This window comes from Pristiophorus japonicus, chromosome 4 (genome assembly GCF_044704955.1).
Source record: "Pristiophorus japonicus isolate sPriJap1 chromosome 4, sPriJap1.hap1, whole genome shotgun sequence".
NCBI classification, from domain to species: domain Eukaryota; kingdom Metazoa; phylum Chordata; class Chondrichthyes; family Pristiophoridae; genus Pristiophorus; species Pristiophorus japonicus.
The window spans coordinates 126244174-126270876 of NC_091980.1; the positions used below are offsets into that span (position 1 = coordinate 126244174).

The window sequence follows — 26703 nt, forward strand, 5'->3', positions numbered from 1 at the left end:
CGATGTGCAAAATAACAACAAGTTTAACACTAGAACATTTGCGAAGTATATTTTCTTTATAAAGCCTCCCAGAAGAAATGTTTTCTCAAATTCCTTCCTTCTCTATTTTAACAGGGACGTTAACCCTTCTACTTTACATGAGTTGGCTCCCTTGCTAAAATGGTGTTAATCATTCATACATATGGAGTGTAGTTACCAAGCTTTAAAGATTCACCAGTTAAAAACATGTTAAGGTCTGTGACTCTCCCGTTATAAATTAGGGGGAGAAATTGGCCTGCTTTGCGCCTCCCGTTAGCACCCTGTTACCGCATCCCACAGGTGCTAACGGGTTACCGACTGGGCGCGACGAGATAGAAACATAGAAAATAGGTGCAGGAGTAGGCCATTCAGCCCTTCGAGCCTGCACCACCATTCAATGAGTTCATGGCTGAACATGCAACTTCAGTATCCCATTCCTGCTTTCTCACCATACCCCTTGATCCCCCTAGTAGTAAGGACTACATCTAACTCCTTTTTTGAATATATTTAGTGAATTGGCATCAACAACTTTCTGTGGTAGAGAATTCCACAGGTTCACCACTGAAGAAGTTTCTCCTCATTGCAGTCCTAAATGGCTTACCCCTTATTCTTAGACTGTGACCCCTGGTTCTGGACTTCCCCAACATTGGGAACATTCTTCCTGCATCTAACCTGTCTAAACCCATCAGAATTTTAAACGTTTCTATGAGATCCCCTCTCATTCTTCTGAACTCAGTTGATCCAGTCTTTCTTGATATATCAGTCTCGCCATCCCGGGAATAAGTCTGGTGAACCTTCGCTGCACTCCCTCAATAGCAAGAATGTCCTTCCTCAAGTTAGGAGACCAAAACTGTACACAATACTCCAGGTGTGGCCTCACCTGTACAACTGTAGTAACACCTCCCTGCCCCTGTACTCAAATCCCCTCGCTATGAAGGCCAACATGCCATTTGCTTTCTTAACCGCCTGCTGTACCTGCATGCCAACCTTCAATGACTGATGTACCATGACACCCAGGTCTCGTTGCACCTCCCCGTTTCCTAATCTGTCACCATTCAGATAATAGTCTGTCTCTCTGTTTTTACCACCAAAGTGGATAACCTCACATTTATCCACATTATACTTCATCTGCCATGCATTTGCCCACTCACCTAACCTATCCAAGTCACTCTGCAACCTCATAGCATCCTCCTCGCAGCTCACACTGCCACCCAACTTAGTGTCATCCGCAAATTTGGAGATATTACATTTAATCCCCTCGTCTAAATCATTAATGTACAATGTAAACAGCTGGGGCCCCAGCACAGAACCTTGCGGTACCCCACTCGTCACTGCCTGCCATTCTGAAAAGTACCCATTTACTCCTATTCTTTGCTTCCTGTCTGACAACCAGTTCTCAATCCACATCAGCACACTATCCCCAATCCCATGTGCTTTAACTTTGCACATTAATCTCTTGTGTGGGACCTTGTCGAAAGCCTTCTGAAAGTCCAAATACACCACATCAACTGGTTCTCCCTTGTCCACTCTACTGGAAACATCCTCAAAAAATTCCAGAAGATTTGTCGAGCATGATTTCCCCTTCACAATTGACCGACGTCCGCAACCTGCGCTGGCACTAACACTTACTGCCTCATTTTCTTGCACCCCATAGACCGTGACATCATCCAGTACGCAGCGCTGCTTTAGCGGCCGGGATGGGATATCCGCTTCCGCATCCTGCAGCATCGCCGGACATCAATAATGACAGCTGCAGGAGGCATTGTCACCTCAGCTGGCCACTTGGGGAACGGTATTTAAAGGTAGTGGTGGTCAGGTAGGGCAAAATGTATTAATCTCCCCAGTCTGGTGTCTTTTTCGCTCTCTTTGGACCGCGTGATTCGTCAGCCCTGCACTCTCTTATAGTGTCTTGGGGCTGTTATACACATAGTGCGGGTCCCGTGGTCCCACAGAGATAGGATGAAGATTGAATTGAGGAAAGGAGCCTCCAAAGATGGCAGCGCTGCACAGAACATTATTCAGCGCTCTGCTGCTACCGCCTCTCTTGCTGACTTTAGCGCTCTAAGGGAAGTGGTACCGCTTGAATAAACGCTCCACTTCCCTTGGAGCGCTAAAGCAGAAGTTCCCGGAATCAGAAAATCTTTTCCCCATTACGCTACTCCTGTACTCCCTGAAACGCTATCGCCCCAAACAGGGCGCTTCGCAATTTCTAGCCCTGCAGGTTTTGTGTTTCACAGCTATCCTTGTTAATCTTTTCTAAACCATTACTAATGAATATCTATTTGAGAGTAAGGATGCCAAGGACTGCAAGCAATATTGTACATTTGAACATTACTAATTCAACATGGTTACATTTTATGCTTCAATAAAATGCCCCAGGTGGATGACAGGCCACCTGGAGATACTTGGATGCTGTAGTTTTAGGCCCATGACCAAACCACCCTGAGACCTTTTCTGATCTTGGAAGCTAAGCTATGACTGGCATGTATTTAGATGGGAGGCTGCCTGGAGCTGCAATCTACAAGGAAAACTGTGCCTATTAATTCTGTACACGTTTCAAAATTCCTGTTCCAGTAAACATTCTCTTATTTTTATCCACTTTAATAGCCATCTGCTGTTCTTTTTGTCTTGTAATCCAAAAATTCATGATTTAAAAACATCATGAATTTGCTGAGGAAACAAGTGAACATACAAGCTCATTGGTGAGGGAAGATTTTTTCAAAAATTCATTCATGGGATGTGGGCATCACTGGCAAGATCAGCATTTATTGGTCATCCATAATTGCCCTTGAGAAGGTGGTGGTGAGCCACATTCTTGAACCGCTGCAGTCCGTGTGGTGAAGGTACTCCCACAGTGCGGGTAGGGAGGGAGTGCCAGGATTTTGACCCAGCGACAATGAAGGAACGGTGATATGCTTCAAGTCAGGATAGTATGACTTGGAGGGGAACGTGGAGGTGGTGGTGTTCCCATACGCCTTCTAGGTGGTAGAGGTCGCAGGTTTGGGAGGTGCTGCCGAAGAAGCCTTAGCGAGTTGCTGCAGTGCATCTTGGAGATGGTACCTACTGCAGCCATGGAGAGAGGGAGTGAATGTTTAAGGTGGTGGGTGGGGTACAATCAAATGGTACTGAGAAATGGAATGAAACTATTCCCGTTTCAGGCCCCCAGCATCAGGCACAGTTGCCAACCTTTTCGGTTTGTCCTGATGTCTCCAGGAATTATTGATTCATCTCCCAAACACTGATATAAGCAACCAGGAGAAAAATCACAGGCGGCACAAAAAAAAACTTGGAAGTTAGAAGAAAGGCTGTTCATCTAACCGGGTAAGGAAGAGTCTGTTCACTTTCCAATTGGAGTAGGAAGGTGGTGCGGTAAGGTAATGGACATGTTTGGTGAGGGAGTATGGGCATGGGCTGGTTGGAAGTGGGTGATCATTAGATGTAACATTTCAGAATATCTTCAACCAGAGTTGCCATCTCTGGTTTCAGCAGCAAGCACTCCCAGGCCAGGTATAGCATAGCCAATTAATTAGCAAACTGACCTCCATTCTGCCTTGCCTCTAACCTTGGCGAAACATCCCTATTCCATGATTAATTTTGTTCCCCTTTTCCCCCACTTTCCACATTAGTCATAATTACTGTCCTTTCTAAGCAATCGGTGCCACTTATGCACTGAAGTCCCACACTTTCTCCCCGCCCACCCCTTAAAGGACAGTCCAAACTCGTTTCACATAGGACACTTACACCTACAAGAGGGAGGAGACTTTCATGTGAACATAGGAACAGTAGTAGGCCATTCAGCCGTTTCCACTATTCAATTAGACAATGTCTGATCTGTATCTTAACTTCATCTCCCTGCCTCGGATCCATAATCATTATTACCCCTTGGCTAACAAAAACCTACCATTCTCAGTTATGACATTTTCCATTGATCCAGCTTCAACAGCTTTTTGGGAGAGTTTTCCAGATTTCCACTACCCATTAAGTGACATCACATCTGAATGCCCTAGCTCTAATTCTGGACTCACCACCAGAGGAAATAGTTTGGGGCCTAAATTGCCCCCGACGAGAAAGTGCCGCACTTTTAACATAGTTTTGTAATTTCTTCTCCGCCCGAGCGATATTCAGCTGTTTGTTTATTTTTCTTGGTCTGGGCGGTGTTCGTGGTGGCTGGGGGCAGAAGTTCCCTTGGATCGAAGCTGCAGTCGCTCCGAGTCATCAGCGCGTCGCTGACTAGTCACAACGTCTGGCACCGACCGGCAGTGGAGCCGCTCTCGTGGGGCAATTTTCCATGGGGCAATTTCCCGCAGGAGTCGGAAAAGGATTCACCGTGAGTCGGAAGCAGGTCGGTGCTCACCCGACGGGTGGCATGGAAACCCGTTTCCACCGCTCCCGACCCGGGGACAATCAGTGAGGACTATCCGCTCCATTATCATTTTAGAGGTGGTAATGGGCCTTAAAGAAGGGGGCTCCTTTATCTCTATCTACCCGATCAAATCCTTAATCAACTTAAACACCTCAATTAGATCACCTCTTAATCTTTTACATTCAAGAGAATACAAATCTAGTCTATATAACTTTTTCTCAGAAATTAAGCCCCATTCTGCGCTGCATCCCCTTTCAGGGCCAAAATATCCTTCCTGAGGTACAGTGCCCAGAATTGAATGCAGTACTCAAGGTAGAGTCTAACCAGAGCTTTATATATCTGTAGTATACGTTCCACCCATTGAACCCCAGCCCCCTTGCAATAAAGGCTAACATTGGTCTGTTTAATTAATTTTGTGCCCGTGCACTAGCTTTTAGTGATTTCTTATTTGGACCCCAAAATATCTCTGCTCCTCCACAGTTCCCATCTGATCAACATATAGAAGATTCACTGATCTAACTCTCTTAGGTCCAAAGTGGATGACCTCGCACTTAAGAACATAAGAATTAGGAACAGGAGTAGGCCATCTAGCCCCTCGAGCCTGCTCCGCCACTCAACAAGATCATGGCTGATCTGGCTGTGGACTCAGCTCCACTTAACCGCCCGCTCCCCATAACCCTTAATTCGTTTATTGGTTAAAAATCTATCTTTCTGTGATTTGAATGCATTCAATGAGCTAGCCTCAACTGCTTCCTTGGGCAGAGAATTCCACAGATTCACAACCCTCTGGGAGAAGAAATTCCTTCACAACTCGGCTTTAAATTGGCTCCCCCGTATTTTGAGGCTGTGCCCCCTAGTTCTAGTCTCCCCGACCAGTGGAAACAACCTCTCTGCCTCTATCTTGTCTGTCCCTTTCATTATTTTAAATGTTTCTATAAGATCACCCGTCATCCTTCTGAACTCCAACGAGTAAAGACCCAGTCTACTCAATCTAGCATCATAAGGTAACTCCCTCATCTCCGGAATCAGCCTCGTGAATCGTCTCTGTACCCCCTCCAAAGCTAGTATATCCTTCCTTAAGTAAGGTGACCAAAACTGCATGCAGTACTCCAGGTGCTGCCTCACCAATACCCTGTATAGTTGCAGCAGGACCTCCCTGCTTTTGTACTCCATCCCTCTCGCAATGATGGCCAACATTCCATTCGCCTTCCTGATTACCTGCTGCACCTGAAAACTAACCTTTTGGGATTCATGCACAGGACCCCCAGGTCCCTCTGCACCGCAGCATGTTGTAATTTCTCCCCATTCAAATAATATTCCCTTTTACTGATTTTTTTTCCAAGGTGGATGACCTCACATTTTCCGACATTGTATTCCATCTGCCAAACCTTAGCCCATTCGCTTAACCTATCTAAATCTCTTTGCAGCCTCTCTGTGTCCTCTACACAATCCGCTTTCCCACTAATCTTTGTGTCATCTGCAAATTTTGTTACACTACACTCTGTCCCGTCTTCCAGGTCATCTATGTATATTGTAAACAGTTGTGGTCTCAGCACCGATCCCTGTGACACACCACTAACCACCGATTGCCAACCTGAAAAGGACCCATTTATCCCGACTCTCTGCTTTCTGTTAGCCAGCCAATTCTCGATCCATGCTAATACATTTCCTCTGACTCCGCGTACCTTTATCTTCTGCAGCAACCTTTTGTATGGTATCTTATCGAATGCCTTTTGGAAATCTAAATACACCACATCCATCGGTACACCTCTATCCACCATGCTCGTTATATCCTCAAAGAATTCCAGTAAATTAGTTAAACATGATTTCCCCTTCATGAATCCATGTTGCGTCTGCTTGATTGCACTATTCCTATCTAGATGTCCTGCTATTTCTTCCTTAATGATAGCTTCAAGCTTTTTCCCCACTACTTCCCCTCTGTAAGAATATACAAATCCTTAATTCTTAATTTTGGTATATATTAAAATGCTCTGCCAGGTGACAAGGTTTCTCAAAGTGAAATAAAGTTGGTGAATGTAACAGACTGTCTTTTACTGATAAATGGAGATGGACAACCAGCGTTGATGTGCTTTACTAATAGGCTGCAGATATTTGATGAGCAAACATGCTGTTAAAATGAACTGTTGAATTTGTAAGCTGCTTTGTGATGGAAGACCTGGACAGGGCAGATAGTTGTACTGAAGGGGTGATTATAGACAACAGGGATAAACAAACCCCTTTCATTTCAAGAACGGTTTTGCAACTTTGTGATTGCAACGAAAAAGCTAAGGTTGTAAAAACACGACACTTGTGTCTACCGGGAGGAAACAAACCAAGATTATTCTGCAAAAACAGGACGAAAGGTAACACGTGGAATGTGACCAGATGGCTTATTGCCGACTTCTGCAAACTCTTTGAGTGACTAAATAGTTTGGGCTCTGACAAAGGCAGCGAACACAGTATGTGCATGTTTGAAAATTTAACAAGTCACAGAATTCAAATCAAACATTAAAGGAACGCCTCTCACGATCCTGAATTATTGATTTACTAAGAACGGCAAGGAAACCTGTATAAAAGATGGTAGTCGAAGGATATCATTACGGCAGTTGGGAGGAGGGACCTGGCCAGTCAGCTCGACTTGCGAGAGCCTGCTGCAGTCGGGGAAGGAGGATTTAAAATCAACACTGGAGTGACCATCTGTGGGTTATTGTATGTATGATTTCTTGTAACATTATTGGTGTGCTGCTCGAATAGTGGTTGGGGTTTTGAATATGTCTTAGGAACAATAAAAGGTTAAAGGCAGAACTGTGCAATTTCTCATCAGTCTCAAGTCCGAACTCTATAACCTGTTAGACAAGGCGAGGGGTAATTCCACACGTCATACACCACATTGAACTCCGTCTGCCGCAATTTTGTCCACTAACTTAATCTATCGACTTGCATCTTTCATGAATTTATGGGTGGCCATGGACTGGGGTCTGTGCGTTGAAAGGACTCTCTCCAGACTCCCTCCAAGCTATTGTATAATGAAAATGTTAAGAGCAGACTTGGCCTGTCTGACACGAGCTTTTCATGTTGGCGGTTTCTTGTACTAACACAGGTAGAATCTCTCTGTGTGAAGTCCAGAACTAGTTAACGTGCCTGGGTTTTCAAATAATTCACCTCTTGAGCTCTTGGTTGCATTAAGATTTTTGGATGGGCCAAAGACCACACAACGTGTACGCCTCACCAAAAACCCTGCGCTAAACTCAAATGTTTCCTCAGCAGCAACTCTGCCGCACAATAAATTATTTTAGATTTCTACATAACAAACACTGGTAGCTCTTGACAACAGGGGGCCTTCAAATGCCACATCCTTTGATGTGGTCACAGTGATCACAATGGAGCTAAAGCTGACTCTATGCTACTTTTTCTGCTTTCATCTCAGGGTAATAGAACCACATGTAAGAAAATAAGAACTCTGATAAGAATCCCTTCTCCTCTTCACTCGTCACCGCCCCCCCCCCCCCCCACCCCAGCCAAATAAACCAGTGCTTCAAAAATAACATTTTAAAATGAAGATGGCTATCCTGAACTTAAAAATGTTTAAAGCATCAATTGCAAATAGATGAATACACAAAGGTCACATGACAGATTAACTGCCCACTCATCAATAATAGAAAAGTCTCACTCACCACCAATTCTTGGTTTGTGTGGAAGGATTCCAGATAACTGGCGTAGTGCTGGTTATCCATCTGCTTGAGTATTGCAGTCATGCACGCCACAAAGTTACTCTGTAATGGAGAAACACCCAGAGAATTAGCCATGAAAGATGTCATATAAATGTAAGTTCTCTTTCTATCTCTTTCTTTCTTTCCTTTTCTTTATTTCTACAATTGCACCAGCAGTTCCTGAGCACCTTTAAAAGCCAAATCCTTTGATGTGATCACAATGGCGCTAATGCTGAATCCAGGGTACTTTTTCGGTCTTCAAAGCAGGGTGAAATAACTCCATGTGAGAGTGCAGAGTCCGATCAGAACCGCCTTCTCCCCTCTCCCCACGCTCAGGCAGGTTCTGTAACTGGGCGGGTGATCTGCTTTGCCAGATTACCGCAAATGCAGTTTACCCCCTCCCCCACCCGAACTTTAATCTGTGCTTCCTCGTCCTTCAAATGTTTCTCTTTGGACAAACAGATAAAGTTAATAGAAACTCAGATATTTTCTGGTTGAGTTGAAGATGACTTTAGAATGTTGGTTACGAGAAAAAAGAGTCACTGGGTAATGACCGAGATCAGGGATCCCAGATGATTTTGTTTTTACTTCCTGAGGATCATTTCCCTCTGTTTTTACCGTCTGTTCTTAGACAGTCCCAGGACAGAGGATCAAGGAATATGGGATGGGGAAAGATCCAGCCATAAAATTGGCTGTCTGCATTTGCCCCTGTCCAGTGCCTGCCTTGCTGCATGTTTAAAGGTGGTGGTACCTTCCCTACCACCCTCAGTTTGCTCCACATCTCCGCCTCATGGTAATTGTACCAGAGTTGAAGAGTATTGGCAGGGGCCATTCTAACGCACCCAAGGGCACCCAAGATGGTCAATGGTACAATGCCATAGTTGACTCTATCCGTTCCCAGAACCCAAAGATCCGCAGCACTGAGGAAATGGAGCTGACACCAGGTACCTTGTGGCTGCTGTTCATATTCAAATGCTGCTGGCCAATCGTTGAAGCTGCTGCTGCTACCCAGCATTGCCCTCCTCTAAGTGGCAGAGCAGAGGCAGTTTAGTCCTGTGGGGCCATGCCCATTAACTGGAATGAGATCGGCAAACTCATTTCGCATATGGGTCAGACCCTATAATCCCATTCTAGAGGCTTGAGCATAATCTAGGCTGACACTCCAGTGCAGTTCTGTCGGAGGTGTCGTCTTTCAGATGAGACGTTAAACCAGGAGGACATAAGATCCCATGGCACGATTTGAAGAAGAGCAGGGGAGGCCTCCTCATGCTCTGACCAATATTTATCCCTTAACCAGCATCACTAAAACAGATTATCTGGAAATTCATCTCCTGGGAATGAAAATCGGGCAGGTTCTACAATGAGCAGCTGATCCACAATGCCAGTTTTACCTCCAGGGCAAGTTGAAATGCCAGCCTTTTCCCTCTCCTCCCCACTCCATCTCCAACCCAGGAGTGCTGAGGCCAACTGAAGCACTTGACCCAATATCCAAGCTGAGAGCAACTAAATCAATTCAGACAAGGATCAGAGCAGGTTGGTATAGCTTCGTACCATACCAGACAGGGTACTTGCCCACCAAATCCGTCTGGGAAGCTGAAAATGAATCTTTAACACAAACAGCGATTAATTTGAAAGACAATCAGCACCCATGTAACTCGCACTTTAAATTTAGAACTGTTCTGATGATTTTTATGCAGCGTTTCCAGTACTGGTGCTAAAATATTCTCATCGTGCCTGAAATACGCATCCCAATCTCTCAAAGTTAGAGAACACAATCCTTCGATCACGAGCATCTTAAGTTTTGTAATGTTGATAAGTTGCAGCTGGCATTGCAATGTCTTGTGAAATCTCCCAGTCACACTGTGCAATTACCAAGTGATTCCCAGGAGGCGATTGAGAGAAACTGCTGTCGCGTCCAGTTAGGGGCTGAGAGGAGCATCTCGAGGCCTATGGCGTGCGGTTTAATGAGAAGGTACAGGACTCTTTGAAGAGCAAACAACACAGTGACTAAAACCAGGCCATGAGACAAGGAAAAGATTGCATTCAGAAGGGAATTTGGGACAACAGAACAGAAATTGGAGGCCTCGATACTAAGATTAAGGATGTCACTGGGAATGTCAAGCATTTTGTTTTTTCCGTGGAAATGAAAATCATTCAGAGCAGATGGGCATTTCAAATTAGTGACTGTGTTAACTCAGAGATGCCTCGGGAGAGTGGGAGATGTTGGAACACCTGTCAATAAAGCTACAAAACCAAAAGGGAGCCAACTCAGCTGGTATATAAGGCCAGTGTCCTTGCTGGCAGCTGTCATCACTGCACATGTTGTCCTCTTCACAATCCTACATCCTTCACTGAACCAATGGCTCCAGTCCCAGCCAGCACTACTTACCGATCGACCCTTCGCCAAACGTTCCTTTTCAAATAGAGGGTTTCTTTTGGGGAATTTTGGGTTCATAAAGTGTTACTGCTGGGGAATGGAACATTCTCCATTTCAAGGCACCCACTATCCGCATCAAGCCCACACAGTTGCGTGCCAAGACAAGCCTCGTCTACACTTCCCCAGTACTGTGCCTCAGCCCCAAACCTCAATACGGCGCCTCCTCCTGTACCAATTTGACTTGGGTTTGGCCATTGGGGCAGGGCTGACCACTCAGGCTGGCCATACATTGCAGCAATGCTGATGTTGCGTGGCTGTCCTGTATGGACCTTTCCCTGATATCATCAACAACAACAACAACTTGTATTTATATAACGCCTTTTAACGTAGTGAAACGTCCCAAGGCGCTTCACGAGTATTACGAGATACAAAACTTGCCAATGACCCACATCAGTAGAAATTAGCGCAGGTGACCAAAAGCTTGGTCAAAGAGATAGGTTTTAAGGAGCATCTTGAAGGAAAAAAGAGAGGTGGAGAGATGGAAAGATTTAGCCAGAGAGTTCCAGAGCTTGGGCGTGGGCAACGGAAGACACAGCCACCAATGGTTGATTGATTATAATCAGGGATGCTCAAGAGGGCAGAATTAGAGGAGCACAGACATCTCTGGGGGGATTGTGGGGCTGGTGGAGAGTACAAAGATAGGGAGGGGTGAGACCATGGAGGGATTTAAAAATATGGATGAGAATTTTGAAATTGAGGCATTGCTTAACCAGGAGCCAATGTAGCTCAGTGAGCACAGTGGTGATGGGTGAGCAGAACTTGGTGCGAGTTAAGACACGGGAAGCCGAGTTTTGGATCACCTCTCGTTTACGTAGGGTAGAATGTGGGAGGCCAGCCAGGCATGCGTTGGAATAGTCAAGTCTAGGTTCAAGACTAGTTTATCACCGATGTGTTATTGATGTGTGTGCCCCACGTTAGAGTTAAAGTGCAGAAGTTCTTCTGATGAAGGTCCTAGGTTCTGCCCTGGGTTGTCCTGCATCAAACAGAGTGGGAACACTACAATTAGTCTTGCTATCTGCTGGCCGGGGGTTAGCCCAGGTTCCTGCTTCTGATTTTGCTGTCCAGCAGCCTCTGCTGGAAAGTGCAGGGATGTGGATATCACATCAGCTGAGGAATGTGCTTGGTTGCAATGCTTCTGCAGTTGGATAGACTGCTAACATTCACTCTCTAGGGTTGCACGTAAAGAATGGGTGTCAGATTGAAGTGTCAGAGGACTGCTCGAGTCCTGCCTAGAACTGCAGCCAGCAAGAATCAGCGTCTTCAGGAGGGGGGCGTGGGGGGAGGGCGGGGGGGAACGGATAACACTGGGGGAGGATGGAGAAATGTAGAAACCAATTGCATTTTTTTATATTCATTTTCTGGATTTGGACTTCGCTGGCAAGGCTGGCATTTATTGACCATTACTAGTTGCCCTTGAGAAGGTGGTAGTGAGCCGCCACCTTGAACCGCTGCAGTCCGCGTGGTGAAGGTGCTCCCACAGTGCTATTATGGAAGGAGTAGCAGGATTTGACGCAGTGATGATGAAGGAACGGCAATATATTTCCAAGTCAGAATGCTGAGTGGCTTGGAGGGGAACTTGGAGATGATGGTATTCCCATGCACCTGCTGCTCTTGTCCTTCTAGTTGGTAGAGGTCGCGAGCATGGGAGGTGTTGTCGAAGAAGCCTTGGCAAGTTGCTGCAGTGCATTCGGTACATCGTACATACTGCACTGATAGCCAATAGTGTACATTCATAAAACTGACCCAACTATAACTTCAGTAAATGGAACTGAAGTTATTGGGAACAAAAAATACATTTATCCTTCTTGTAGCTCAGTATCTTCTCATTAGGGGCCCTGTCATTTAGTGATTTAGTTTAAGGCCATCCAGTATAAAGACTTTATGGGGCCGAAATTCATCACCTCACCACCCACTGCCGCCAACCTTGCTCTTCTTGATCCGCCCTGTGCCACTTTCGAGGTGGGCGGGAGGGAGGAGCCGCCGGGAACCGCCCGCTGATGTCAGCAGACGGTCGAGTGGCGCAACTGAGCTCTCGCCCGCCAAGATGCCAGATTCCTGAGGCGGGTGTCAGCGGCAGAACGGGAGTGGGACGTTGTGTGGAGGAGGGTCGGTCCGTGACGGTGAGTATGAAGAATCTGAAAAAAAGGTAAGTGAATATTTTTGTAAAGAAATTTCCACAGCGACTTATCTGGATGGGGTCCCCTGGAGGTCTTCCAATAATTTTTTTTTTTTTACTGCTGCATTTTTTTTTCAGATCTTCGGCCCTCCGAGGGCCCGACTCCATCCTCGGCGACATTTGGCCGGTAAGCGCCTCTGCCACCGAGAATGAGAGCTCCCGCCCGCTGCTGCCCAGATTGGCGGCGTACGTCGTTGATTTGCCGCCGGCCGACCTTCGAGAAACCCCGGCGATGAATATCCCGTTGTAAGTACCATCCAGTACCTCGGCAGCCATCGGGGGCACTTTGGGCAGGCAGAGGACTTGATGAAAATCAGCCCCTAAATGTGCATTAATAAGTGCATCTGATATTTATTCTTTTGATAACTGCACTAGTTACTAAGCAGAGACATTGAGGCTCTGAGTCAGCCTTGGCATGGAGCAGACAACAAGATGGTAAGATAAATTGATCTTCCGAAGCTGCCTTTGCACTGAAGGCACAGCAGGAGAAATGAAGCGGAAGCAGCCGGGAAGCTGAGGCTAGACAAGGACAGCACTTGAGTATGCAGTAAGGAAACAAAAGCAAGACGTTACTAATGAGCCACAGCAGGTGAAGACATAATGGATTGGCAGGCAACCACGCGTGAAGTGACGCCCAACTGCAGAAGATTAATGTGCAGTGATTTCCTCAGTCAAAGGGCACTTCAATATTAATGGTGTGCTCTCCACAGAAGAAGCACCATCATTGCAGTTGGCACATTGGTATAAAGGAGGCAAACTACCGACGTGGCTTTTTGCGGGTTTTGACAGCAGCCGTCGGAGGTGGGGAGAAATCGGACCTGTTGCTCTTTGACTTCCTACAGGGGCCCCGGGAGCACACAAAGGGAGGTCACAGGTCACAACCTGAGCAGCGACTGTTTCCCTTGCCCAGCCTATCGAGGCGATCCGAGCATTTGAGTTGTACGCCCAAGGGCTGGGGAGGATGAAGCTAGCGATAGGGAGTGTGCAACGCCGCAGCCGTTTACATTTGTCGGCTCAGCTGCCTGTGGACAAACCCTGAGCTCTGGTATTTGTTTCATCCATCAGCAACACTCCTATTATATAAGAGAAAAGAGCAGACATTGCAAAGAGATACCGCCCAATTCAAAGAGCCAGCAACAATAGTTAGCTTAATGCAGAGACATGAGCATATAATCTCGGCCGACACTCCAGTGCAGTGCTGAGAGAGTGCTGTACTGTTGGAGGTGTTGTCTTTCTTTGCGAAGACATTAAACTGAGGCCCCGTCTGCCCTCTCGGGTGGATGTAAAAGATCCCATGGCACTATTTCGAAAAGAGAAAGGGGAGTTATCCCCGGCGAATTGGCCAATATTTATCCCTCAACCAATCATTTAAACAGATGATCTGGTCATTATCACATTGCTGTTTTGTGGGACCTTGCGGTGCCCAAATTGGCTGGCATGTTCCCTACATTACAACAATGACTACACTTTAAAGGTACTGTAAAGTGCTTTTGGAGGTCCTGAGGTCATAAAAATGCAAGTGTTTTACAAGTCTTATGGAATAGACCATTCGCTGGAGGAATGAATGAAGCTACCTTGGTGATCTTTGATTTGCCAATAAAGTGCCTTAGTGACTTACTGTTAAGTAAAAATAAATGTTATTGAGGACAGTAACATCCCTTTTCTCCCAGTTTAATAAGGAGGACTCTTTTCTTTCTTCTGTCCCGAGTGCCTCCAACATGCTATTGAAGAGGACCCGGTGGTGCCATTGGCTCAGGTGAAGCATCAAAGTTTCTGGAGTTGGGGAGAGCGGGCGGTTCCTCCAAATAAAACCCATGGATGAACAACAACAACTTGTATTTCTATAGCGCCTTTAACGTAGTGAAACGTCCCAAGGCGCTTCACAGGAGTGTTACTGTATGAAATAAAAAATTTGGCATCAAGCCTCATAAGTATAAATTAGCGCAGGTGACCAAAGAGCTTGGTCAAAGAGATATGTTTTAGGAGGGTCTTGAAGGAGGAAAGAGAGGTAGAGAGGCGGAGAGATTTAGGCAGGGAGTTCCAGAGCTTAGGGTCTAGGCATCTGCAGGCACGGCCACCAATGATTGAGCGATTAAAATCAGGGATGCTCGAGGGCAGAATTAGAGGAGCGCAGATATCTCGGGGGGAGGGTTATGGGGTTGCAGGAGATTAGAGATAGGGAGGGACAAGGCTATGGAGGGATTTGAAAATAAGGATGAGAATTTTGAAATCGAGGTGTTGCATAACCGTAAGCCAATGTAGGTCAGCGAACACAGGGGAAATGGGTGAATGGAACTTGGTGCGAGTTAGTACATGGGCAGCCGAGTTTTGGATCACATCTCATTCTCACCATCGGCAGCTGGCATCAGATCCACCGGTCTGTATCTGCTGACAGGGAGACGAAGCTCTCCACCCAAGTTTACAAGTCATCAATGCACATGAGGCATTCCTGACCTTCTCCTGACATCCAGGAAAAAAACGACCAGACTGGCAATATTTTGTTTTGACTGTGCACATATTTGATTGGCACAATCACCGTACCGCTAAAGTTGGTTTTGTCACATGCACTGCGCTTGATGTGTATAAGCACACTTACTAAACAGGAATGTAAAGGGATGCTGGTATATTAGAGAGGCAGATAGTGAGAAACCTCTGCCTCCCAACACAATTTGTAGACCACTATTGAGTGCTGGAGACAAGAATGATGCCAAGAGACCTAATGCCATTCTGAATAAAGGCTCCTGGGCCTGAATTGCTTCTAACTGCAGGAGAGGAGATGAAGAGGGTATTTTGTCCACAGATAATGTGGATAAAAGTCGAGCATCTAACTCAAACTGTGATTGTACTCAGGGACAAGTACAAAATTGTCAAAGCTCCAACAAGATTAGAGATTAAAATTAATTGTTTGTCGGAGTTGTAATACTTCAGCACAAAGTAGGCCATTCAGCCCATCAAATCTTTGCGTGTATTTTTCTCCACAACTCCCCAGTATAATCCTACTCTTCTGTTTCCTCCCCATACTCTTTTTAATATTTCTCTTTTTTTTAAGCAACTATTGAACGTGTTTTTACAAGAGTTGACAGACTCTGCTTCAAAAACAGCCTGTGGCAGAGAATTCCACTCTAACTACCTTCTGTGTAATGGAATATTATCCAACCTGCTCTTTAATTCCTTTTGTGATTATCTTAAATGTGTGCGGTCATTTCCTTCTCCCGAACCAGTGGAAACTATTCACCTTATCATAACTCTTAATAATCTTCAAGACCACCACTAGTTGTCCCTAAAGGTTCACCCTTTAACCTCTCTGCTCCAGTGACAGGTCTAAACTCCTGATGTATCTCTTTATAAGAACTGTAAATCCCTTCATTCCTGCTAATTTCCTAGCGAATGTATACTGCATTGTTACCATTGCTTTTATATTTTTAGCCCACCTTACAATATGCAATAAAATCCCATCAAAATTAATCATTATACTGATTAGCTACTTAAGAAGAAAGCAAATTAATCTCTCGTAATAAAAGACACAATAAGGAATCTAACCAGCGTGAGGTGATCATAAGAATATAGGAATTGCTAAACAAGAAAAAGATGGTGGTCCGTCTAGTTTGCCGTCTACCATCCTGGTAGTCACGTGATACAATAATGGAGTTGTTGACTAATCATAGCAATCTCTATTTAATTATTCTACAACAGACCCAAGAAATGACGTGAGAAAAGCCCCAGTGGTAGAGAGCTTTGTGAACTATAGGTGCAGAGTCAACTTTTTTCTCCCAAGCACATTTCAAATTACTCATATACTGTATCCCAAAATGTTATGTTCTGAAAGAAATCGAATTGCCATTCGAATGAATCAATACTAACTACTTTCACCATCTCCCTAGGGAGCCTGTTCCATAGGTTGACTAGCCGCTCGATGAAATATTATTTCCGCAGAATAGTTTTGAATTTACGTCAATTTTTCACCTCTAGTTTCCTATTACTCATGCGGAATTTGCAATGTCATGTGTAGAAGGCACTGCAACTCAAAACAGGTTTCCCAAGAGTTTATCTTAGTTAAATGACTGAATATCATTTCTGCATGTTCATTGGAGTAGTGAGCATCATAGCCCTAAACTGTCTCATTTTTGTGTTATTTGATAATATTTTCCACTTCCAATAGCTGTCCCCCCCAGGACTGTCCTATTCACAGGTACAATAAAGGTCTGCATTCAATTAACTGGGATTCTCTCAATTTTAAACAGTGTTTGCGTCAGGCTCTGATCCATTCTCCCCCCTCCGTCCTGTCAATTTGATTTCATTTTTTCAGTATTCTCTCTGAACTATTAGCTGAGTGGTTGGGGAGGGTAATTCTCCAACTCCATTGAAAATCTCATTTTTTTTAACAAGTGTAATTGCGCTAACACCTTGTGTTTGTCCCCTTAATTACAATTCTGCAGTGTGGGTGGAAAGGGCCTGTGTGTGATGAAGGAAAATGGAATTCAATTCAGAGACAGTTGTCCTGGACACCTTGCTCAGTGGATAAATGCACCACCTGTAAAGATGAAGAACATTTGTTTTATTCAGTTCTTGATCTGCCTTCAGCTGCCTATGCCCTAAGCTCTGGAATCCCTCCCTAACCTCTCCAGCTCTCTATCTCTCCTCTTTTAAGATGTTCCTTCAAAACTACCTCTTTAACCAAGTTTTTGGTCACCTGTCCTTCTTTGGCTTGGTGTCAATTTTCATCTGATAAAACACCTGTGAAGCGCCTTGGAACATTTTATTAAGCTAAAGGCGCTATATAAATGCAAGTTGCTATTGTTGTTGATCTGCGCTTGCTTAGTTATTCTCAGAGGGATCAATGTAATTTACTAATGCAAGCTGTGGGCTTGGGAGAGCAAAAGTCATCCAAGGGTTAATTCATGCATCCCTGCTGGATAAGTGAACATGTGAGGACTATCAGGTGTGAGCAGGATCAGCTGCTCGAGTTGGTTAAATGACATGCTGACAGAGATGTTGGCGGGCTGTTGGCCCCAAGGAATGCTCTGTCAGCAAACGTCTTCATGAGAAAGTGAGAAACCGTCAAATATATATTTAAAAAAACACAATTTGGAAAAAAATCCCAAGAAGGACAGCCCCTCAGCACAAAGACCTTCTCCACAGGTCCCCAATGTCCCAGAACCGATGCACTCCATGAATTCACTATGGCCTGGCATTCATTGAATCCACTCTGTTTACATGACAGAACAAGTCCAAATTCTCAAGTTAGCAAATTGATTTAATTCAGGAGCGAAATAAATGGACAACTTTTCCATGCGGAGCATTAGTGATTCTCTTCTCTCTCTCCCAACAAGACTGCCAGTATCAAGACTTGCAAGCTTAGTATTTCAGAATGAATGTTGCATGTGGTCCGAATGAGGTGATGGAGATATGTTGGAAGTCTATCTGATATTGGTGTGTATCAGTGGGTCTTAGTTAGACATATGCTTATCTCGAGGTCAGGTGGTTGTGGTTATAAGCTCACAATCTCGCCTGATAGTACTGAGGGAGTACTGCATTGTCGGAGGTGATGTCTTTCAGATGAGATGTTAAGCTGATGCCAGGTCCATTGGTTCAGCTGAACAGTGAAGAGCTTTCCTGGTATCCTGGTCAACATTTCCCATCTCAACCATCAATAAAATCTGACTGGTCACTTATCTCACGACTATTGGCTGGGTATGCTGTGTGTGAAATGGCTGTCATACTGATCATGTCATTGAACTTCAAAAGTGATTTATTATATGTGAAGTATGTTGAGATGTTTTGATGAGAAGTTGCTATACAAATGCAAGTTTATGAATTAGTAATGCTCAGTAGTGACACAGATTTATGCCTTTCATGTATAAGCTGGATATTAGCTTTGTTGAAGTGAAGTGTCTTTTCATCATATTTCTAGATTTTAAACTCTATGGGCTAGAAATTCGATTAAGCCCGAAAACGGGCAGTGCCACTACAGGTCAAGTTTAATGGTCACCTGCAAAATGTCAGGCAGGTATTTTGGTGCTGCCCGCTGATTCAGATGAGCGCAGCCCAGAAGCTCCCGTGCAATGCGCTCTTTCTGGCGGGAATACCAGTGGGAGGCCGAAGGTCGGGTCTAAAGGATCAGTGCGGCTTTCTCGGGCAGTCACCTTATTAACAGTTACGCCCGCCCGCCCCACTTCCTCCCAATTCTCCAGACAATAGAAATTGCTATTTCCCGTCTTTAGCTAGTTGAGAAGTTAAGATTTTCAACAAGACCAAAAAAAACCTCTATTAATCTTAATATTTCTTTGTTTAGCGGGTTAATCAGCTTTTTCTTGATGGAAACTGGATCTTGATGAAAAGGTCGAAAAAATAAATTAAATTAAGCAACAAAGAAAGTAAAAAACCAGCTCGAACTGGATCATATTAAAGAATTTTTGCAATAAACTGAAAGACAATTGAAGTCAGTTAATTGGGTGTAACTTAATTAGAAGTAGCAGGGTAAATGTGAATTGTACGGAATGTTTACTGTAAATAAGTAAGTTTATAGATCACTGCTGCTTTCCCCCGGTTCTACGCGCTGTCAACAGCTGCACACATGGGCGTACTTTGGCGAGGGCGGTAAGAGAAGCCACAACATTCAAAATTGCTGAGCGCATGGCAATTCAGCGTTGCACGCTGATTGGGGTCACACTCCTGGTAATTAAAATGCTTGCGGTGAGCGCAGGCAACGGCAGTGCTGCCGATCTGCACAGGAAGCGAGACGGCTACCATTTTTTCATCAAAACCAGTCTTAACGGCTGGCGCTATTTATATATGTGTGTATATATGTATATACGTATATACACATACATAGATATACATGCATATGGTATATATATACTCATCATCATCATCATCATAGGCAGTCCCTCGGAATCGAGGAAGACTTACTTCCACTCCTGAAGTGAGTTCTTTGGTGGCTGAGCCGTCCAATACGAGATCCACAGACTCTGTCACAGGTGGGACAGATAGTCACTGAGGGAAGGGGTGGGGTGGGACTGGTTTGCCGCACACTCTTTCCGCTGTCTACGCTTGATTTCTGCATGCTCTCAGCGTTGAATCTCGAGGTGCTCAGCGCCCTCTCGGATGCACTTCCTCCACTTAGGGCGGTCTTTGGCCAGGGACTCCCAGGTGTCAGTGGGGATGTCACACTTTATCAGGGAGGCTTTGAGGGTGTCCTTATAGCGTTTCCGCTGCCCACCTTTGGCTCGCTTGCCGTGAGGGAGCTCCAAGTAGAACACTTGCTTTGGGATTCTTGAGTCTGGCATGCGGACTATGTGGCCTGCCCAGCGGAGCTGATCGAGTGTGGTCAGTGCTTCAATGCTGGGCATGTTAGCCTGAATGAAGACGCTGATGTTGGTGCACCTCTCCTCCCAGGGGATTTGTAGGATCTTGCGGAGACATTGTTGGTGATATTTCTCCAGCAACTTGAGGTGTCTACTGTACATGGTCCATGTCTCTGAGCCATACAGGAGGGCAGGTATTACTGCACCCCTGTAGACCCTGAGCTTGGTGGCAGTTTTGAGGGCCTGGTCTTCAAACACTCTTTTCCTCAGGCGGACGAAGGCTGCACTGGTGCACTGGAGGCAGTGTTGGATCTCGTCGTCGATGCCTGCTCTTGTTGATAGGAGGCTCCCGAGATATGGGAAGTGGTCCACGGTGTCCAGGGCCGAGCCGTGGATCTTGATGATTGGGGGCCAGTGCTGTGCGGTGAGGACAGTCTGATGGAGGACTTTTGTCTTACGGATGTTTAGCATATGGCCCATGTTTTCGTACGCTTCAGTAAATACGTTGACTATGTCCTGGAGTGCAGCCTCTGTATGTCCGCAGATGCAGGCGTCGTCCGTGTACTGTAGCTCGACGACCGAGGTTGGAGTGGTCTTGGATCTGGCCTGGAGACAGCGCAGGTTGAACAGGTTCCCACTGGTTCTGTAGTTTAGTTCCACTCCAGCGGGGAGCTTGTTGACTGTGAGGTGGAGCATGGCAGCAAGGAAGATTGAGAAGAGGGTTGGGGTGATGACGCAGCCCTGTTTGACCCAGGTCCGGACGTGGATTGGGTCTGTGATGGGTCTGTTGGTAAGGATCATGGCCTGCATGTCGTTGTGGAGCAGGCAGAGATGTGTGTGTATATATATATCCTTATTTCATGTTTCATCTTCCGTTTCTCTTTTTCAACAAATATTCATTTGCTGGAATTGACCTTTACCCTTGACAATGTCTTCTGAAGCTTGGATGTTGGGTTCCATGGTTATCGGGCCTCACCGTGATATGTGATGTTTTGTGATGATTCTTATTTAATCTTGCGGACAGGGAATGGAGGTGGGGTGGGGTGGGGTGGGGTGGGGGAAGAAGGAATACCTGAGACAAGCTTGACAACTGGTGGAGGAAGAAGATGTGAAGAGAAGCCTATTGGTATTGGGCAGTTAGGAAGCAAATTCAACAAATTTAACACATACCCCATCATTACACTGGAGAATTATACACGCTGGGTCACAAATTACTTGTGCTTCAAGATGCATGATGTGCCTCGGGCAGATGGGGCTCTGTTGAGTTTGCAATGATTTGAGTCTTAAAACTCCATTCTGGTCAATAGGTGGTAATTATTGCAATGGTGTGATATGAAAGACGATCACTGCTCTTGAAAACACAAACAGTTCATTTACAAGCCTGCCGCAGGGATTGTTGTAGCTCAAAACCTCATATTTACATGTTCCCATTATCTTATGAAGCATTCTGATATAAAAAAAAACACGAAACAGGGGACTAACAGGGGACACATCCTGCTTATTGCAAACGCCTGCAGATACCAAAGATTTGATTTTGAGAAAATATCTGTAGTCGGCAATAATAAAAACATTACATTCTGGAAATACTCAGCGGATCAGGCAACATCTGTGGAGAGAGAGACAGAGTTAACGTTTCAGGTCAATGGCCCTTCGTCAGAACAGTTCATGTTACAGGTCACCGACCTGAAATGTTAACTCCGTTTCTCTCTCCACAGATGCTGCCCTACCTGCTGAGTATTTCCAGCAATATCTGTTTTTATTTCAGATTCCAACATCTGCAGTATTTTGCTGTTGTAGTAGGCAATATATCTTTTTAAATTGCGATTCCATATTTGCTATTTCCTCACAACCTAAACTATATTTGGTTCCACGATGTAGCACCTATTTATCTAAATCTGAGCTGTCTGGCTTGGCCACAAGTCATTGTGATTAATTCCTTTGCAGTGAATGACATTGGATTCAGTGCCCTGCTTCTAGCTCAAATCACCACAACCTACAGATGAGGAAGGCCATTTGGCCCATCCATCAAAAAAAACTTACAGCCCCCCACCGCATCCCACCATCTACTGCATCACATCTTGCAACTATTTCCTAAATGATTCCAGGGTATTCGCCTCGACTCTCATAGCCTACGGCCAATACATATGTAAGAATCATAGGCCTAGAAATTCATCTCAGGCGGAGGCGTAAAACAGGCGGTATCAGATCAGGCGGCCGCTATACGCAGCGCTTTTTATTCAGTTCTTGCAGTCAATAGAACGGAATATCAGGCGCTGCATATAACGGGCAGCCAATCCGATGCCGCCCATTTTGTGACACCATCCCATAACCCTGTAAAATTATCCTTTTCAAGTATATTTCCAATTCCTTTTAGAAAGTTACTATTGAATCTGCTTCCACCACTCTTTCAGGCAGTGCATTTCAGAGCATAACAACTTGCTATGAAAATGAATCTCTCCTCATCACCCCTCGGGTTCTTTTCCCAATTATCTTAAATCTGTGCCATTTGGTTACCGGCCCTCCTGCCAGTTTCTCCCTATCTACTCTATCAAAATCCTTCATAATTTTGAACACCTTTATTGAACCTCTACTTAATCTTCTCTGCTGGAAGGAGAACAATCCCTGGGCCTAGGTAGCTGAAGGCATGGCCGAAGGAAATCGGCAATGTGCAAGAGGTCAGAATTGGAGATCTCAGCGGATTTTTGGGCAGGAGGAGGTCACAGAGATGCAGAAAGGGGCAAGGTCATGGAGAAATTTGAAAACATGGATGAGAATTTTAAATTAAAATCATTGCTGGACCGGGAACCATTTTAGGCCAGCGAGCACAGGGTTGATAGGTGAACGAGACTAATAAGCCTAAAAAGGAGACTCAGAGCCAACTGTGACATTATGGGGAGAGAAGTTGTTTGCGCTTTCTTCATTTATTCTGTTACATTGGCATCTCCATTGTGAATTAAAGAAACCTTGTGCTCTATTCAACATAAAATGGCATTAAAATGTAAGAACTATAATAAGAAAAGCTTCTGAACTGTTCTCTTGCTGTTTAACTCTTCAGATTCCTCTTTCCACCTCATTAATCTTGCTACTTAAGTGAAGCACCAACATTACTTACAGAGCACGCGTGCCTAGGGTAATTGCCCCTGTACTTGTAGATGTTTGGGTCATTAGTTAATATTCTAAGTCATTTTTCTTTTGCAAGTTTAGTCCTTCTCCCTGCCACCCCCTTCCCCTCCTCTCTTGACGCTTGCTGGGGCATGATTCCATCGCCCAGCAGTGTCTCCTTGCTGGGCAGCCTTTTGATATCTGACCCTGTTGGCCTCGACGAGGGTCATGGAATATTTGACCACAGAGACCATCACTGCCAAGCCTGATGCTGTGCCTCACTCAACGTCTACTCATGTACTTTCCAGCAGGTGGGCTGTGGATATTGATCAAGGAGCAAGTATCCTGAGTCATCTTCTTTCCTTGGAAGGAGGTCCAATTGGCTGCTCCTCTGACGGGCCTTTACCAGCTGAGCTATCAGCAAGCAAAGTTAGCTGCCATTTGTCCTTGATAAACAAATTACATTTGGTGCATGGAAGGCTTTTTTCATGTGCAGTTGAAGCATTCCCCCTGCACCCGCACCCCCCGCCACCCCCCCCCCCCCGCCAACCACAACTTCCTTCAGTGTCATTTCATTTTCTATCTATGCCTCTTTGTTCTAGGCCCATCAACCACCAGTAGAACAAATGGGTAGAAGAGTTTTGAACAAGTTGGTGTTTACAGAAAGTTGAGGATGGCAGATTGGCAAGGAGAGCGTTGGACAGCAAAGGAAAAACTTAGATTCACATATCATCTTCTCACATCCTCAAGACATCTCAAGGAACCACACAACTAATAAATGCTTTCGAACTATAGTAAATAAAAATAGAAAATGCTGGAAATCTCAGCAGGTAAAGCAGCATCTGTGGAAAGACTGTAGTTCCTGTTGTACGCAAATGTAGCAGTCAATTTTCACACAGCAAAGTTCCACTAACCAAATGAAATGAGTGACTACTTATTCTGTTTTAATGATATTGGTTGAGATATGACTGTTGGCAAAGACACTGTGAGAGCTCTCAAAAATAAACAGAAAATGCTGAAACTACTCAGCAGGTTCGACAGCAGCTGTGGAGAGAGAGAGAAAGAGAATTAACGTTTTAGGTCGATTATCCTTCATCAGTACTGGAAAACGTTAGAGATATAGCAAATTTTAAGCAAGTACAGAAGCAGGGAAAGGGGTGAGGAGAGCAAATAACCAAAGGAAATATCTGTTTTAGGGTGGAATGCAGGAGAAATTTATTTGGCAATGGGGATAATGGTGTAAGGCAAAAGGGGACAAGTAAAGAAATAAAAGATGGGTGTAGAGGAGGTGTAACAGGACCATCAACAGCTGCCATCCAAAAAAATGGGGACAAAGGTTACGATCTGAAATTGTTGAACTCAATGTTAACATTGAACTCATGGAATGAAGGCTGTAAAGTGCCTAATCAAAAGGTGAGGTATTGTTACTCGAGCTTATGTTGAGCTTCATTGGAACAATGCAGGAGGCCGAGGTCAGAGTGGATGTGGGGCAGAGAATTAAACCGGAAGCTCAGGGTCACACTTGCGGACTGAACGGAGGTGATCTGCAAAGCGGTCAGCCAATCTGTGTTTGGTCTCCCGAGTGCAGAGGAGACTGCACCGTGAGCAGTGAATACAGTATCCTAAATTGAAACAAGTACAAATAAATCACAAATTGACCTGGAAGAATTGTTTGGGACCCTGGATGGTGGGAAGGGAGAAGGTAAAGGTGGCATGTGTTGCATCTCCTGCGCTTGCATGGGAAGGTTCCGTGGGAAGAGGAGGGGTTGTTGGGGGCGATTGATGAGTGGACCAGGGTATCATGGAGAGAACAGTCCCTTCGGAATGCTGAAAGGGAGGGGAGCGGAAGATATGTTTGTTGGTGGGCTCACGCTGGAGGTAGAAATACTCAGCAGGTCAGGCAGCATCCGTGAAGAGAGAAACACAATCCACGTTTCAGGTCGGTGACCTTGTGTCAGAACTCTCCTGCTGTTCTTCAAATAATGGCATGGGATGCTATATGTCCACCTGAACAGGCAGATAATGCCTTGGGTTAATGTCTCCTCCAAAGCTGAGGTCATAACTATCAAGAAAAACTGAACAAGCTGGGGTTATTTTCTCTAGAAAAGAGAAGACTAAGAGGTGACCTGATAGAGGTCTCAAAAATTATGAAAGGGTTTGATTAGGGTAAACGTAGAGCAGATGTTTCCACTTGTGGGGCATTCAAAACTAGAGACCATAAATAGGTTTGTCGCCAATAAATCCAATAAGGAATTTAGGAGAAACTTCTTTACTCAGAGAATGGTGAGAATATGGAACTTGCTACTATATGGATTAGCTGAGATGAATAGCATAGGCACACTTAAGGGGAAGCTAGATACCTACATAAGGAGTGAAAGGATATTCTGATAGGGTGAGAAGAAGTAGGGTGGGACGAGGCTCGTGTGGAGCATAAACACTGGAATAGACCTGTTGGGCCGAATGGCCTGTTTCTGTGCTGTACTCTCTATGCATTTCTATGGAGTGGGCCTATTTGTTCAGTACCTATCAATCTCCCACAGCCAGCTGGCCAGGTTTTGGGCTACATGTGGCAGGCGGGCACCCAAACTGCCAGCTGCCATCACGTACCCCATGTCCTCCCACTGACCCAGTAGACTACAGCAGGCACAGTGCTGGAGTGCACCAATGGGCACAATCCTTGTATAACTACTGGGATTTCAGCCACGGAATGATGTGCTGTGCTCTGATATTCTGTCATCACCTTAGATTTCATAGTTCATAGAATCATACAGCACAAAAGGAGGCCATGGGGCCCATCTTACCTATTGTGCCTGTGCCGCTTATTTGAAAGTGTTATCCAATTGGGCTCACTCCCCTCACTCTTTCCCCGTAGAACTGTTTTTTTTTAAGTATATATCCAATTTCTTTTAGAAAGTTATTATTGAATCTACTTCCACCACTCTTTCAGACCGTGCCTTCCAGATCATGACAACTCGCTGCATAAAAAATTCTCCTCATCACCCCTCTTTGGTTCTTTATCCAATTTAATGTTAGTTCTAGTCTGCTATTTTCTGAATCACTTTTCTCACCATGTTGCTACGACTGATTCTTGATGCAATCCCTCTTTCCTTTCACTCTGTCGGGTAGTCTCATTCACATTCTGAGCTATGGCTCAGTGGGTAGCACTCTTGCCTATAAGTCAGAAGGTTGTGGGTTCAAGCCACACGCCAGAGAGTTAAGCACAAAATCTAGGCTGATACGACAGTGCAGTACTGAGGGAGTGCTGAACTGTCAGAGGTGAAGTCTTTCAAATGAGACTTTAAACTGAGGCTCCATCTGCCCTCCCAGGTGGATGTAAAAGAACCCATGGCATCATTTGGAAGCGGAGCAGGGGCGATCTTCCCAGTGCCCGAGTCAACATTTATCCCCCAATGAACAACATTATAAAAACAAATCATTATCACATTGCAGTTAGTGGGACCCTGCTGTGCAGAAATTAGCTGCTGTATTTCCTACATTACAGCATTGAAGCACTGACCACACTTGATTAGCTCTGCTGGGCAGGCCACATAGTTCGCATGCCAGACACGAGATTCCCAAAGCAAGCGCTCTAC

General features: G+C 45.1%; 1 protein-coding gene across 3 annotated transcripts in view; it reads right to left on the reverse strand.

Moving 5' to 3' along the window:
- The window catches only part of LOC139263058 (dedicator of cytokinesis protein 2-like), a 770661-nt gene that overhangs the window by 256784 nt on the left and 487174 nt on the right, over positions 1-26703 (reverse strand). For all 3 annotated transcript variants that reach the window (XR_011593033.1, XM_070878576.1, XM_070878575.1), the window contains exon 28: positions 8056-8154. Coding sequence is in view for 2 of the 3 variants with exons in the window: in XM_070878576.1 (XP_070734677.1) it covers positions 8056-8154 (99 nt within the window). In the remaining variant the exon portion in view is untranslated. The remainder of the gene's footprint in view (positions 1-8055; positions 8155-26703) is intronic.